The 13,276-nt window shown below is 39.5% G+C and overlaps 1 protein-coding gene across 3 annotated transcripts in view; it reads right to left on the bottom strand.

Moving 5' to 3' along the window:
* Positions 1-13,276, bottom strand: part of DENND1A (DENN domain containing 1A) — a 554,990-nt gene that overhangs the window by 223,089 nt on the left and 318,625 nt on the right. For all 3 annotated transcript variants that reach the window (XM_082612220.1, XM_082612221.1, XM_082612222.1), the window contains exon 10: positions 6,883-6,983. In XM_082612220.1, the coding sequence (XP_082468346.1) occupies positions 6,883-6,983 (101 nt within the window). The remainder of the gene's footprint in view (positions 1-6,882; positions 6,984-13,276) is intronic.

The raw sequence follows: 13,276 nt of genomic DNA, 5'->3' as shown, positions 1-13,276 counted from the left end.
AGGCTCTTGGCATTTTCAGTTTTAGGTGCTGCTGAAGGAAATGAAGGTGCACCTCAATATAGGGCTCAGTGACTGTCATCACCTAACAACTTCCTTTTAGGTGCCTACTTGATGCCAGGCTCTTTACGGAGAACTATATTTTTAGCTCTATTCTGTGGATGAGGAAAGAGAGACTGTGTGATTCACCCAAAGACATAAATTCAGTAGGACCAGAGCCAGGATTTAGACCCAGAGCTTTGACTTCCAAGCCTGAATTATTTTCTACTCCTTACCCTCTCTGCTGAAACCTCAAGGTCAAGTTCAGCCAAATCTTACTAAGGGATTTACCCAGGAATCTATAATTTCACTTTGTTCAACCAACACACATTGTGAACTTTCTAACCATCAGGCCCAGCACAGACCCAACTTCCTTCCTCCTTCTGTCTGAAACTGAAATCCTGGTCCTTATCCCCTCCTACCTTCTCAGATGAGTTCCTGTTGCAGTGGTTGTACCCCCAGAGCAATGGACCTATCATGGCCCCTTGATGCCTCTTAGCTAAAAAAAAAAAAAAACCTCCCAACTCTTGCCTGGACACCTGAGTTCTTTTGTAAAGCAGTGTTTCCTCAGATCCAGAACCATCTATAAGCTCCTATCTCCCTATGCCCAATGCCAGGGACATAAAAGGTACTCATAAATACTTGCTGCAAAATGGAAACGACACAGTTTTTACTTATGTGTTAGAATTCAATCTTGAACAAAACTTGCACAGCCCAGGGTTTGATAAACAGAAAAGAATTTCGGTCATACCTGTCTACCTAATCCACTTCCAACCTACCTGGGTCTTGTGAACTTGAACTGGATTGTTGGATCATTTATATATACACACATATACAAACACATACACGTTAATATACATTGACTACAAATACATACACACAGTAATAATAAAAATAGTACCTACTATTTATGGAACACCTGCTTTTTATCAGTAGCTATTACTATTCACATTCAACAGAAGAGAAAACAGGCTCAGAGGTGTTCAGCGAACTCAAAACTAGTAAATGGGGAAGCCAGAGCCAAAGCCGGGTTTTTCTGTTTCTACCACACCACGCTTTGTTGATTTCTATCACTGCCACCAAGAATATCAACAATCCCACTTACTTTAGCATCAATCTATTCCCTGCGCAAAATTTCATGGCATCAGTGAAGACAGAGATTAGAATGGACCCAGCTCTGATCATCCAGCTGTCACTTCACAGCTGTGTCTGGACTGATGCCCCATCGCCCACATGGACTACGCACCCTGTGAAAAGGCATATTAAGACTGTTTGCTAAAAATCCTAGATGGGATACATGATGCAGCCTGTGGGGGTTGATTCAGAACCCCGCATACAGCACAGATAAAGAGCCTAGGACTAGGGCGTCTCACAGAGAATCTGTCTCACAGAGAATCTTCCACTCTGGGTGGAAGAATGGACTCCAGAGGCACCTACAAATGTCAGAAAATATGAGGTATTTTACAAAGTCAGATACAAAATCCAAACCTTAATTGTACACACTTGATTTAACTTTTCGGTTCAACCATGCCCTCAGAGAACATCAGGAGTTAGCTACTAACTTGGCTCTTGGCCTGGCTGCCTTCTTTTGGGGTAAAATATGAACTTGTTCTGATCTGCTTTGGAAATTTTATCACTTATTTGAAAATATGTTAACAGGTATCCAGGATAACCCAAACATACAATTCAATTCGGGAACTGATTTGTGGTCCTCATTTAGGACTACTTCTGAAGGAGTAGGGAGAAAAAGGTATTTGCATGGGAAATACCATATGGCTTCTACTGGGACCTTTCGTTAGCAACATTTAATTAGCATAGCATAGCATAGTGCCTGGTACATAGTAAGTGCTCTATAAATATTTGTTGAACGAATGAATATAATGAATGATAACATAAGTCCGCAATTATTAGCAAGTCATCAAAAAGCCTATGTAAAGGATTTTTTTCTCAAAATCTTGGTGATAGGTACAACTTATTCCATAATTCTTTAAAGGATATTACTAAGGAACGCTTTAATATGAGATGGCCTTGGATTTCAAGCGCAGGCTCTACCATTTCTTAGTTGTGTCATGGCGGGTAAGTCACTAAACCCCTCTGAGCTTCAATTTTCTAACCTAGACAATGGAGCTAGTATTTACCTTACAGTTTGATTTTAAAGATTTGCAATAATGTTTATAAAGAGCTTGACTTGCATGCTGTACTCGATAGATGATGATTATTACTATAAAAGGGAACACTGATTTTCATCAGCAAGTTAATCCTTTTGTCCCAGAAATGGGAAAGCTCTTCCAACACTGGCCAAGGTCAGGGCTGCCATCAGCCAAGGTAGGGAACATTCTCATTTTCACTTTCAAAATCAAGAGAATGGCACAGATCTAAGTAGAAAGGAACCAGCAGCACATGTTTTTAAATATTCATAAGGGCTGGAAATGTCTTACTCCTTTCGTTTTCTCTGCCATCTGCTTTTGTTTCTTTTCTTTTCATTCTTATGCCACAGCTGCAAATGAAAACAACCATACAATAACCCAAGTTAAATAAAAAAAAAATCAAAATAAAAACAATCTGATGGGTAAAAAGAGAAGATGAATTATAAAGTTTTCCCTTGAGTTCACAAGGCAGCAGAAGCAAGAAGAACGTTTGATGTGAGTTAGACCTTCTGGAAACCAAAATCCATGCCCCATGTTTGTAATAACCATAATAAGAGCAACATCATTTATTAAACGGCCCCTATGTGCCACTTGATGATCAGTATCTCTAATTCCTAAAGCCACTCTTCAAAGTGGGTAAATCGAACCCATTTCACAGAAAACGAAATGGCAGATCAGAGAGGTAAAACAGACTTTTAATGGTTACACAGCTAATAAGAGATGAAACAGATTTGAACTTGGGTGTGTCTGGATACAAAGCCCAGGCACCTTCTTGACCACCTCTCCAAAAATGGGAAGGAACATGAAAAAAAATTAATTTGCGAAATATTTAGGGCAGACTACTTGTATTTAATGGATTTATTCAGATAGTTAAAATCTGTGATTATAGATCTAATTAAAGTTAACTTAAATACTTGGTTGTTGTATTTGTGAATGTGCAATTAGTCTTCCACATAATTGCAGGGTTTCAGCATCATACTTTCCATTTATTCACTGCATCCCAGAGCTTTGCTACACTGACTTCTGTTCTACCAAAGGCCACATTACAGCTCTCGGGGTCTCTGGGTCCAAGGACCATGACCTATGATACCAATAGTAGGGTCTAGGCTCAGCCCCATTTAGCATGTCTTTGTCCAAAAGTCAATGAACACCTCATCTTCAATTGCAATGTAAAAAGCTCTTACAACCTACACTGTTGTCCTGAAAACCCCTAGCAGCATGTACCTGAAGAAAAACTGGCAGCAGTGGTCTTCATGTGTTAATTACACTTGTGAAGTCTATTATGCATAGAAAGGGCACCTGCTGGCAGTGAAAATGACTAGAATCTGCCCTTCCTGTGCAGTGAGTAAATTGAGAGCTCATTTCTACAGGAGATAATAGTTTTCAGATTCCATTTCGTGTATCCCCTGCATGGGGACGTACTTAACATTTAAATCATCTGCAGAGGAACAAACCTCCTTCAAATCTACATGTTTCAGGCTCCTAGCACATTATTTAAAATGCTAGTTATCCCTGCTGGCTCTTACCACCAAAGATTAAACTCAACGGTGGTGAAAGTCACGGAGCACAATAGAATAAAGTTATTAGCATTGACACAAATTTCATGACATTTGTAGTTTTTGACCAAAGCAGTGGTAGTAGGCTGAAGGTGATCAAATCAAGCCTTGAATAGAGGATCTGTTTTTTCTCTTGGGGTCTTTTATTTCATCATTCCTACATCTTGCAGTTAATAAACAGATACCAATCTCCACAGGCCTGTAAATCATCCTTAGGTCAGATGTCAAAAAGTCCTTTCATGAAAACAAGAGAACAGGAGAGAGACTGCTATCACACAAACAGAAACTTCCAATATGGAGCCTAATCACAAAACCCACTCAGGCTCCAAAAATTACCAGCCTTAACTCTGAGTTTCTGGAGTGGAAGTTTGGGGTGACAAGGGCTTCGCAGCCGTCCTTGCCAAGTGTCCCCTTCTCGGTTAGAGCTGTCAGCACCGTTGCTCTCGGTCAGGCTGGTGACAGTTCTTGAAAGGGTTAGCGTTTGAGAGGAAGTTGAAAAGAGGATCTTGGGTCAGCTTCCACGGGAAAGAGTGAAACAGCTAATAAATCCTCTAAGCAAACAAGAAAGGAGGGCTGCGACCTGAGATGGCAGCGGGAAAGAACAACTGGCCAGAATAAACATTGATTTTTTTCTTAAATGAAACTTTTCAATTATAAAAAAAACTATACTTTTTCATTGTGTCGATAGAAATATTTGAAAGCATGGAAAATAAAGATCATGCGGAATTCTTCCCCTCCTCCCCAACACAAATCACTGTTAACATTTTGGTGTATTTCCTTTCAGATTTCTGCCTCTCTATATGTATGTATGTATGTATGTATGTATGTATGTATGTATGTGTGTGTGTGTATCTAATTTTTGTGTTATATATACACATAATTTTCGTTTGTTTTTGTAAAAATGGAATTATACATATATAACATCTATTTTAGGGTAAGTTATTAAGCCTCTAGGGGCCTTGGTTTACTGACCTATGAAATGGAGCTAATAATACCTGCCTTACAGGGTTGCTGGAAGAATTAAATGAGATCACAGATGTAAGGAGATGGTCCAACGAGTGGGGGCCAAAGGAGAGATTCAGCAGTGGCAACTACTGTTATCACTGATGTTACTGACAGAGCATTTTCTTCTCCATAGTTTTGGGGCTCTAAGCTGCTGGTTTTCAACTAGCTAACAATTTGGCAACTGAAACTTTCCAAATAATGGAAAGTGAAAGCTGTACCATTAGGGAGGCAGAGGGACTTCAATGACTTTCTCAGCTCCACCAATCCCTGCACACAAAAGCCCCTGGGTGTTCCTACCTGAAGCATCGAGACACACAGGTGAGTCTCTTCCAGGGAGAACCCTAAGGTTTCCCTGTAGAGCACATGTCTGGGGTGAGGTGTGTGGGGGACCCTAAGGCACATGTCTGTAGGGAAGGGACCTCTGTCTGTGTGTGTAAGTATGGGGCCATGTATTGCGGGGGGTGGTGGTGCCTGTGAAGGGTGCTGTATGTCAGGGCTGGGGCACTGTGTCAGCAGATCCTCTGTGCTTAAGGGGACTGGGTGTCACTGTGTGAGTCTGTCGGGGGACATATGTCCCCTTTCCCACCTTTTCTTTCTATCTCCCTTCCACCTTCCCTGGGTGTGCTTGTTCTTTCTCTCCCCTTGCCTCTTTCCTCCTCTCTGGCGGCTGTGTCTGCCTCTGCCCAGCCCCCCAGTCTTTCATTCAAACAGCGAACTGGACAGAGAACACGGTCCTTTCCTTTGAGATACGTGACAGCAGAAAAAACCAATAGAGTTGGTTCAGAAGCTCAAAAGAAGCAACAAATCTATACAGAGAAATTGCCCTTTAATCTCATGAGAGGTAGGAGAAAGGCATGGATAAAGAGACCCACCTTGATAAGAAAGATACACACTAAAGAGAGAAATGAGCCAATTCACTTAGTGCTATGCACTAGAGAGGGCCGCTGATCTTCACTTCACGGCCCTGAGCTAAATCTTTGCTGAACCCATGGCTTCTTGGGATGAGGATGAGCCCAACACATAACGTGAGAAGGACTCTTGAATACCTTTAAATTCCCAGGATAATTTGGCTACCTGGGTGAACCTTTTCACTGAGAGGACTGCAAAACGGGCTGGAGATCCTGGCAAAAATTATGACTGACCTGGACTCAATCTCTCTGAACCAATGGTAAATGTCCTGAATCATCTGTTCTTAAGTAACAGGGCTGTGACCCCTCAAATGGGGCCCTTTCTCCTGAAGCTCTCAATTTCTGGCAGACAGTGCAGAGCCTTTTCTATACATGTGTATCACTCCCTTATCAACTTCTGCTGACTTGAGCTGTATGGAGATAATGTCTTTAATCATAATACACTGGAGAAAGAAATTATTTATAAGGACATTAGATCACACAGTCTTTTTTGTTAATCTATTGGAGACAGATAGTGATGAAGATGATGCTTCTGCAGAAACATTTACTGAGCATCTACTATGAGCCAGCTTTTCTACATGGTATCCTTTCATGTTATTTCATTTCATTTCATCTTTACATAATTATGTATAGAACAAATTTATTTTGCAGATGAGAAAACAAAGCTTTTAGCCAAGTGACTTGCCCAAGTGGTTAGCTGACTCTAAAGCAAGTCAGCCTCCCTCCCTCCCTCCTCCCCTCTCTTCCTTCCCTCCCTCCTTCCACTAAAACACATTTCACTGAATAGTGAAATTCCCCTCAAAAGACTTCAGAGAGTTTTGAAGGCTGGTCTGTGCTCTCAAACCACAGCTGAGGGCAAGTCTTACAAAACGTGCCACGGCACGGCTGAAACTTGAAGACCTTGGGGATCTCAATTGTTCCTGACACCAGTTTCCAACATGTCTTAGGAAAAAAAAAAAATCACACAACTCCTTGGTGCTTTGGTTTCCCTACACTGAGGAAAGCAGAAGGTATTATCTACCCACTTGAACTCTTAAGAATGCCATGACATATATGAAAAGCTGTTTGGAAACAAACAGGCCATGCAATCAGGTGATCTAAAATTCAGATCACTATGAAGTTAGCATTTTAAATTTAGAGTCACCAACTGCATTACAAGTTATAGACCTAACTTGCCTGGTCATTCTCTGGAGAAGGAAAAGCAGAGGACAGGGTAAGCAGTGGCCTTACCAGCAGTAGTCCAGCAGATGTGGAGGCAGGACGGGGATGTACACGTGCTGCCAGAACATGGGGTAGAGCATCGCAGCAGACCCATGGATGCAGGCAGTCAACTGCAACGGAAGCAAATTAGAAATTCAGAGCTAAACAATTAAAGTCAGGAGACACTGTCATTTGAGTTCAGCAATAAATCTAAATATATATTTATCAACATATTTAAAATTATAAGTTAACTCAATAACCCTAATTCAAATTTAATAAGAGCTTCCTTTTCCAAAAAATGTATTTTTTTTCGTGATTATGAACGTAATTCACAATGACTGTAGAAAAATCTAGAAAATGGAGAAAGGGATAAAAGGAAAGTCTTCACCATCTGAAAATAATTGAACATTTTGGGGTATTACATGCATATGGATTTTTCTAATAAAAATCAGGATTACTGTAAATACAGTGTTGATTTGCCCTTAAGTTAACATTATTTGCCAGCATTTTCCCCATATCTTTAAACATTCTTAGAAAACATCTTTTCATGCCACTCAATGAATTTCCCATACTATATTTAACCACTCTTCCATCATTAATTCATATAATCGGATCAGGTCAATACTTTTTATATATGGTTTCTAGATGCAGAATTTAAAGACGAAGGTTATAAATATTTTAAGGCACTTAATAGATATAATAAATGTATTAATATAATAAATAGATGAAGGATTGAGGCTCCTCCTACCCCCCACCCCTGCACTGGAATGCTGGCCTCCCTGTACCTCACTGTACCTATCTTCATTTTATTTTTATTTCTCTGATCATGACTGAAGCTGAACATCTTGTTATACGTTCTAAACTATATTTCTTAAGTAAATGGTCTGTTCATATTCTTAGTCCACTTTTTCTAATGAGAATTAGCATTTTTTAATTGATTTAAAAGCAAATACTGGATATGCAGAGGATAGTAATCCTTTGCAATGTTTTTGAAAATAATTTATCCTTATTTAATTCTCTTTGAATTTTTGGGTAAAGAGAAGCCTTAAATAATTACATGGGCAAATATTTTCCTTCATGATGGTTTCCACTCTTTTATACTAAGAAAGTCCTCCAAATTTCTCCTCAGCATTTAACTCTTTAATCCAGCTGGAACTAATTTAGGTTTAAGGACTGAGGTGAGAATTTATTTTTTCCACTTAGTTAATCCATTGCTCCAGCACTGTTTACTGACTAATCCTTCCACTCCCTCCTCTTTTGACTTGTCCCTATGTCATATTTCTTTTTTTTCTTAAGAGCTAGACACATCATACAATCAGTATTTGATATAACAGAAAAATTAGGAAACAAAGATACAATGGAATAAAATTGCTACAAAATTCAATATAGTGAAAGAAGGAAAAAAACCGACACCTTTGGAGATAGGACTATAAAGTGACAAAAGTCAACAACAAATGTTTCTTTCTGCCTTTTTTCTTTAATGTTTCTTTGGTTTCTGGGAAGCCTGTTCCCCTGAGGACTTTGCTTCTTTTGGAAGCTGTTAACTGGCCTTTGCTGACAGAAGGACATTTACGTGGCAAGAGTGACGCGCCAAGGCCCAGTTAAAAGAATCCCAGAGGTTAGTGTAACATGAACAGCTTTAAATTGGATATTCTGCTGATGGTTCACAGTTGTGAGAGCTGTGTATTAAATCCAGGGCCTAATTTTCCCCCTCCTTTTCCCTCCAGACCCTGTTCTTTAAATCAGGTACATGCCATGAACAGAAGCTTAACCAACAAGCTCGCAAGAGCAGATCCCAGTGACTCCGCCAAGGCTTGTAGGTTTAATACATTTTTTCTCAACCCATTTCGGTAGGTTACAACATAACAGGGCTGTCTGTCATAGTATACATGACTAATCTCTTTGGGCTTAGGAGAGATAAAAAATCTTTGCTGGTATTGAGTGAATGGAAAATGAACCAACTTTACTCCAACTCCACCCTCAAGTCAGGCTGGAGGGTTACACTGGCCTTTGGCCCCAGCTCTTCCTCCCCATCCATTAACCAACTGCCAAAGTACTCTTACTAAAGTGCAGGTCCAGTCATGTAACATCCTGCTCGGAAATGTACTTGGGGGCACACCTGGAACAGGCATGTCTTCATGTCTTCACCAGTTCCCTACCTGTAGAGAAGCATCTCCAGCCACAATCTCTACTACTTCCTCCAAGTTTATCCTTGGAATAAATCATTTGCAGATTTAGGAGTAGTTATGTACTCCTTTTCCTCCCTTCTGTATTCCCACTGGCCCAGATCTGTGCCCCTAGCGAACTCCTCCTGCCCCGGGTCTCTGTGCACTACCTTCCTCTGCAAAGCCTTGCATGGCTCCACTGGGCGTGTGCCCCCATTATTAATGGGACTATGACTGTATGTCTGTACTCTCACTGTAAAGTACAGAAAGACCCTGTCTCTCTTTTGCTCAGTGGCACAATGTATATATACATATGCATGTATGTATATGTGCTAGATAATGCAATGTTTCTTGAATAAATAAAAAACAATTCACACTTGGAATATATTCACAATATGAAGATAGTTAGTGGCTTGGCTTTTCATAGTACTGGACCAACATTTTCATGAGTCTCACAGAGTAGGGTATATATATATATGACTCAAATTCCAAAACGATAATAGCAAGCTTAGACATACAAATATGCCACTTCTGGAAAATCAAGTCAATGGATTCATCCATCCATTTATTCAATAATATGCCTACTCTGTAACTCTACAACACAATAAATAAATAAATAAAAGCACTTAAAAATCTATATGGTGCCATACAAATGTAAGGTATCATCATCACATGTATTCACTGGTAATTCTCTTTGAAAAAGTCATTCAATAGAATGTTCCTGGTTGAGATAGAACTTGAATACCTGTCTCTTTTTAGCTTAAATTGGTTTGAGTCAAAATCCTATTTCAAGCGACACAGTGGCAGAGATCTTATTTTCAGACAATGTTCTTTTCATGTCTCTTTAGCCTCAAAAAAAACCCTAGCAAGCTAAATGACAAGGTTTTAAAATTACTTATCCCTCATAAAAATCAAACTTTTAAGATGTCTGATCATCATTTCCATTGTGGGGTTTTCTGAGGGCCAAAGCTCTGCAATTGGAGTAAAATGCTTTTACTCATTTGATTAAGAAAACAAACAAGGAGTTGTTTGGCTCTTTTCCAAAATACTAAATGGCACAAACAGTGTGCATCATTTCTTAGAAATAGTGGCTAAGTGGACCACAGAAAAGTGTTATGACATATCTATGCTTAATCAGAAATAACATACATCCCATAAATTATCATTAGCCACTTACTTAAAAAAAAACAAAACTCTAAAACCAACCCATTAAGAAAAAAGAAGGGTCCTAAAGGCCTATGCTCATTCCTTACAGAATACAAAATTTAAAAGTAATGAAAGTATACAATTTGGATTGTAGTCAACAAAGGGGTATTGTGAATATTTAATTGAAGTGCAAGTTGAGGAAAATGATCCTATCAAAATCTCACTCAGTGGGAGAATAGAAAGATAGTATGTGTAAAATTTGCCCAAAGTCATTAGTCACAATGAATATTCATCAGAAGCCAATTATCAATCCCATTTAATGACACCCCAAAAGATTTTGCCCTGAAGCAGCTGAATAGTCTTAAGACTCCAGACAAAACTAGACAAATTACACAGCCAACAGCCAGTCTAGCCAGGACACAAATTGTAAAGTAAACCACTGGTGGGTTTTTGGACTCACTTTTAGCAAATTCTGTCCTCAATTAAAGGTACATAAGGTCAATCTGATTCTGGAGCTTTCTATATGGCTCCATAGTTTCCTTTGAGGCAAAGGGAGAGAAAGGAGAAGGCAGTGGAGGTAGGACATGAATGGAGAGCCATCAATGATAGGGTTTGAAAAATCACAAAGACACTTTTTTTTTTTTCAGTTTGAGGTATTACTTAGGGATAATGCCCAGACTGTCACAATCTTAGATACCAATTCAGCTGATTCCTAAGAGTAACTCTGCAATTAACATGGGGGAAAAAAAAAAAAAAGGAATTTCAACAGTGCATGTGCCACGCACCATGCTGGGGGTTTAGGATCTTGCAAAGTACTATTTTAGAGTTGGGGTGTGTGTGTGTGTGTGTGTGTGTGTGTGTGTGTACACACATATACACTCAACACCACATTTCACAGATAAGGAAACAGTTTCAGAGGTGAAATAACTTGCCCAAGGCCACACAGCTAGTAAGTGACAGAACTGGGACTCGTATCCAGGTCTGTCAGACTATAATGGCCATCTCCACAATGCACAAGTTAACTATTGTGTTGAGTGCCTATGCTGTGCCAATACATTATGCTCAGGATTCTGAGCTAGGTGAAATACTGACCCTGTTGGCATGGCCAAATTATGTAGAAAGTTATGTAGAATTTGCCTTGCTGTTAGATAACCAAATATCTAAAGCAAAATGGCAATTAACAGAAAATAATCATTTTGAAAACAAACACAGAGCTGATCACTTCCTGAGGATTAGTTACATTTAAGTAAGGTGGTATAGTATCTTTAATCCATAGGAAATTCTAGACATTGAGGTAACGAGTGTTAAAAGGTTTAGATTCCAATGTGGGCACACCTACTGGAAAGTCTGGCTTTCTGTCATGTCCCTTTTCACATACTTTCATGGAGTTTCCATTAAATCTCTTTTTGATCTGAGCAGATCACTTTCTCTCCTGGGTCTCAATATGGAAAACAAGAGGCTGGACTACATGATCCGGGTCCCCCCTTCCAGCTCTGACAATTTTGATCTAGAGCAACTGCCATCCTTTGACATATAGAATTCTCCTCCCCTGCCCCAGCTCCCTTCCTCAGCCATACTTGACTAAGCATAAGTACATCAGACTCAGTCTCAAAGTTGGTCTTGCTTTCTCATCTCTGCAGTCACAGGGGCGCACCTGAAATTCATGTGCTATCCAGGAACCACCACTGTTCAGCCACCCCATCTCCATCACCTGACTGTGCAGAGTACAGCCTTCCTCCATGCTTGATCCCTGACACTCTAAAGATCTCAGAGGTAGATAATCTCAGGAGACCAACGGCATGAGACTAAAGATGTGAGCTCCACAAGGACAGAGACCACATTTGATTCTCTCCTTATCTCTAACTATGCTTGACACAGAGCAGGTGCTGAGTAAATGTTTGGGGAATGCTAGAATGCCTCCAGCTTAACATCATGAGGAATGGTAGACAAGATTATCAGACATTTAACAAATTGCAATTGCTTAATAGATCACAACTAGAAGCTGTAAATTACGAAGAGGTATGAGATTCCAAGTTCCAAAAGCTGAAAGAGGAAAAAAAAAAAAAAACAAACCAGAGGTCAGAGTCACTATTCACATCCAAGAACTCAGAATGTTAAAAGATTAAACTGACACCTGCTTCATCACAGGGTTAGAGCCATTTGGATTTCTCCTCTGAACACAAACATCAGGAAACTGATAAAACAAAGAATATAGAAAGAGTACCACATTATTAACCTTAAAGACGGGTCACTTTTCAGTCTACCCATTACAACCAAAAATAATCCTATGTAGAACAATTGTAGAAAACCGTACGTGTCTTAGAGAAGTTGTTAGCTTTCTCAATGTGAGAACTAGATTCTTCTATTTAATCATAAACCACCCTTGTAGTCATAAGGAAATCAGACAAGCGATTCAAACAGTGTTTTAATTTTTATTTATTCGTACATGTAAAACCCACTATAAGATCAGCAAAAAGTTTTAAGTAAAACCTCAGGGACTCTGAAAGTTAATGTACTCAACCCTTCGAAGAGTATGAGAAAAACCTTTAATTATAAATGGTTCAAATTGTGTTTACTATAGTTAGTGAGGGGAGAGTTGGCTTTTTAAGAAACTATCAAAGATGCTTTAGCAGAAAGAGAAATTAGAAAGCCTCAGAAATCAAAGGCCTTCAGCTCTTGTAAACAGATGCCGGACATGTGAGTAGAAAGAAGGAATGTCCTGCTTTTTTTAGAAGTTGAAATGTAATGCTTCTGTATTTATTTTTTGTAGGGTGGGAAGGGCAATCTATCTTCAAGTAGTTTTTCATTCAGTTGGGTGGAACTCATCATACCTCTTGCTTCTCCACTATTCTCTGAGGAAAGGGAAGGAAAAAATTCCCACAAAAACCAACACAGCAACATGGAGTCAAGTCGAGTGCCCTACACTAAGAGGAAGGTCATCCAGGCAAGAAGGAAGCTTTTCCAGGCAATCACCTGCCTACTCAATCACTTCTCTTTCCGCCTTCTCTTCTTTTTTCTTAAAGCTACCTACTAACTAGAGTAATCAGAGTAAGTTATTAACAAGGGTAACAAGTTTCGTGCCAAGATCTGACACTTCAAAACATCAAAGCAAA

This window comes from Mesoplodon mirus, assembly GCF_964341445.2.
Source record: "Mesoplodon mirus genome assembly, chromosome: 1".
Taxonomy (NCBI): domain Eukaryota; kingdom Metazoa; phylum Chordata; class Mammalia; order Artiodactyla; family Ziphiidae; genus Mesoplodon; species Mesoplodon mirus.
Note: the sequence above shows the minus strand (reverse complement) of the source record. Positions and strands in the feature narration are given on the sequence as shown.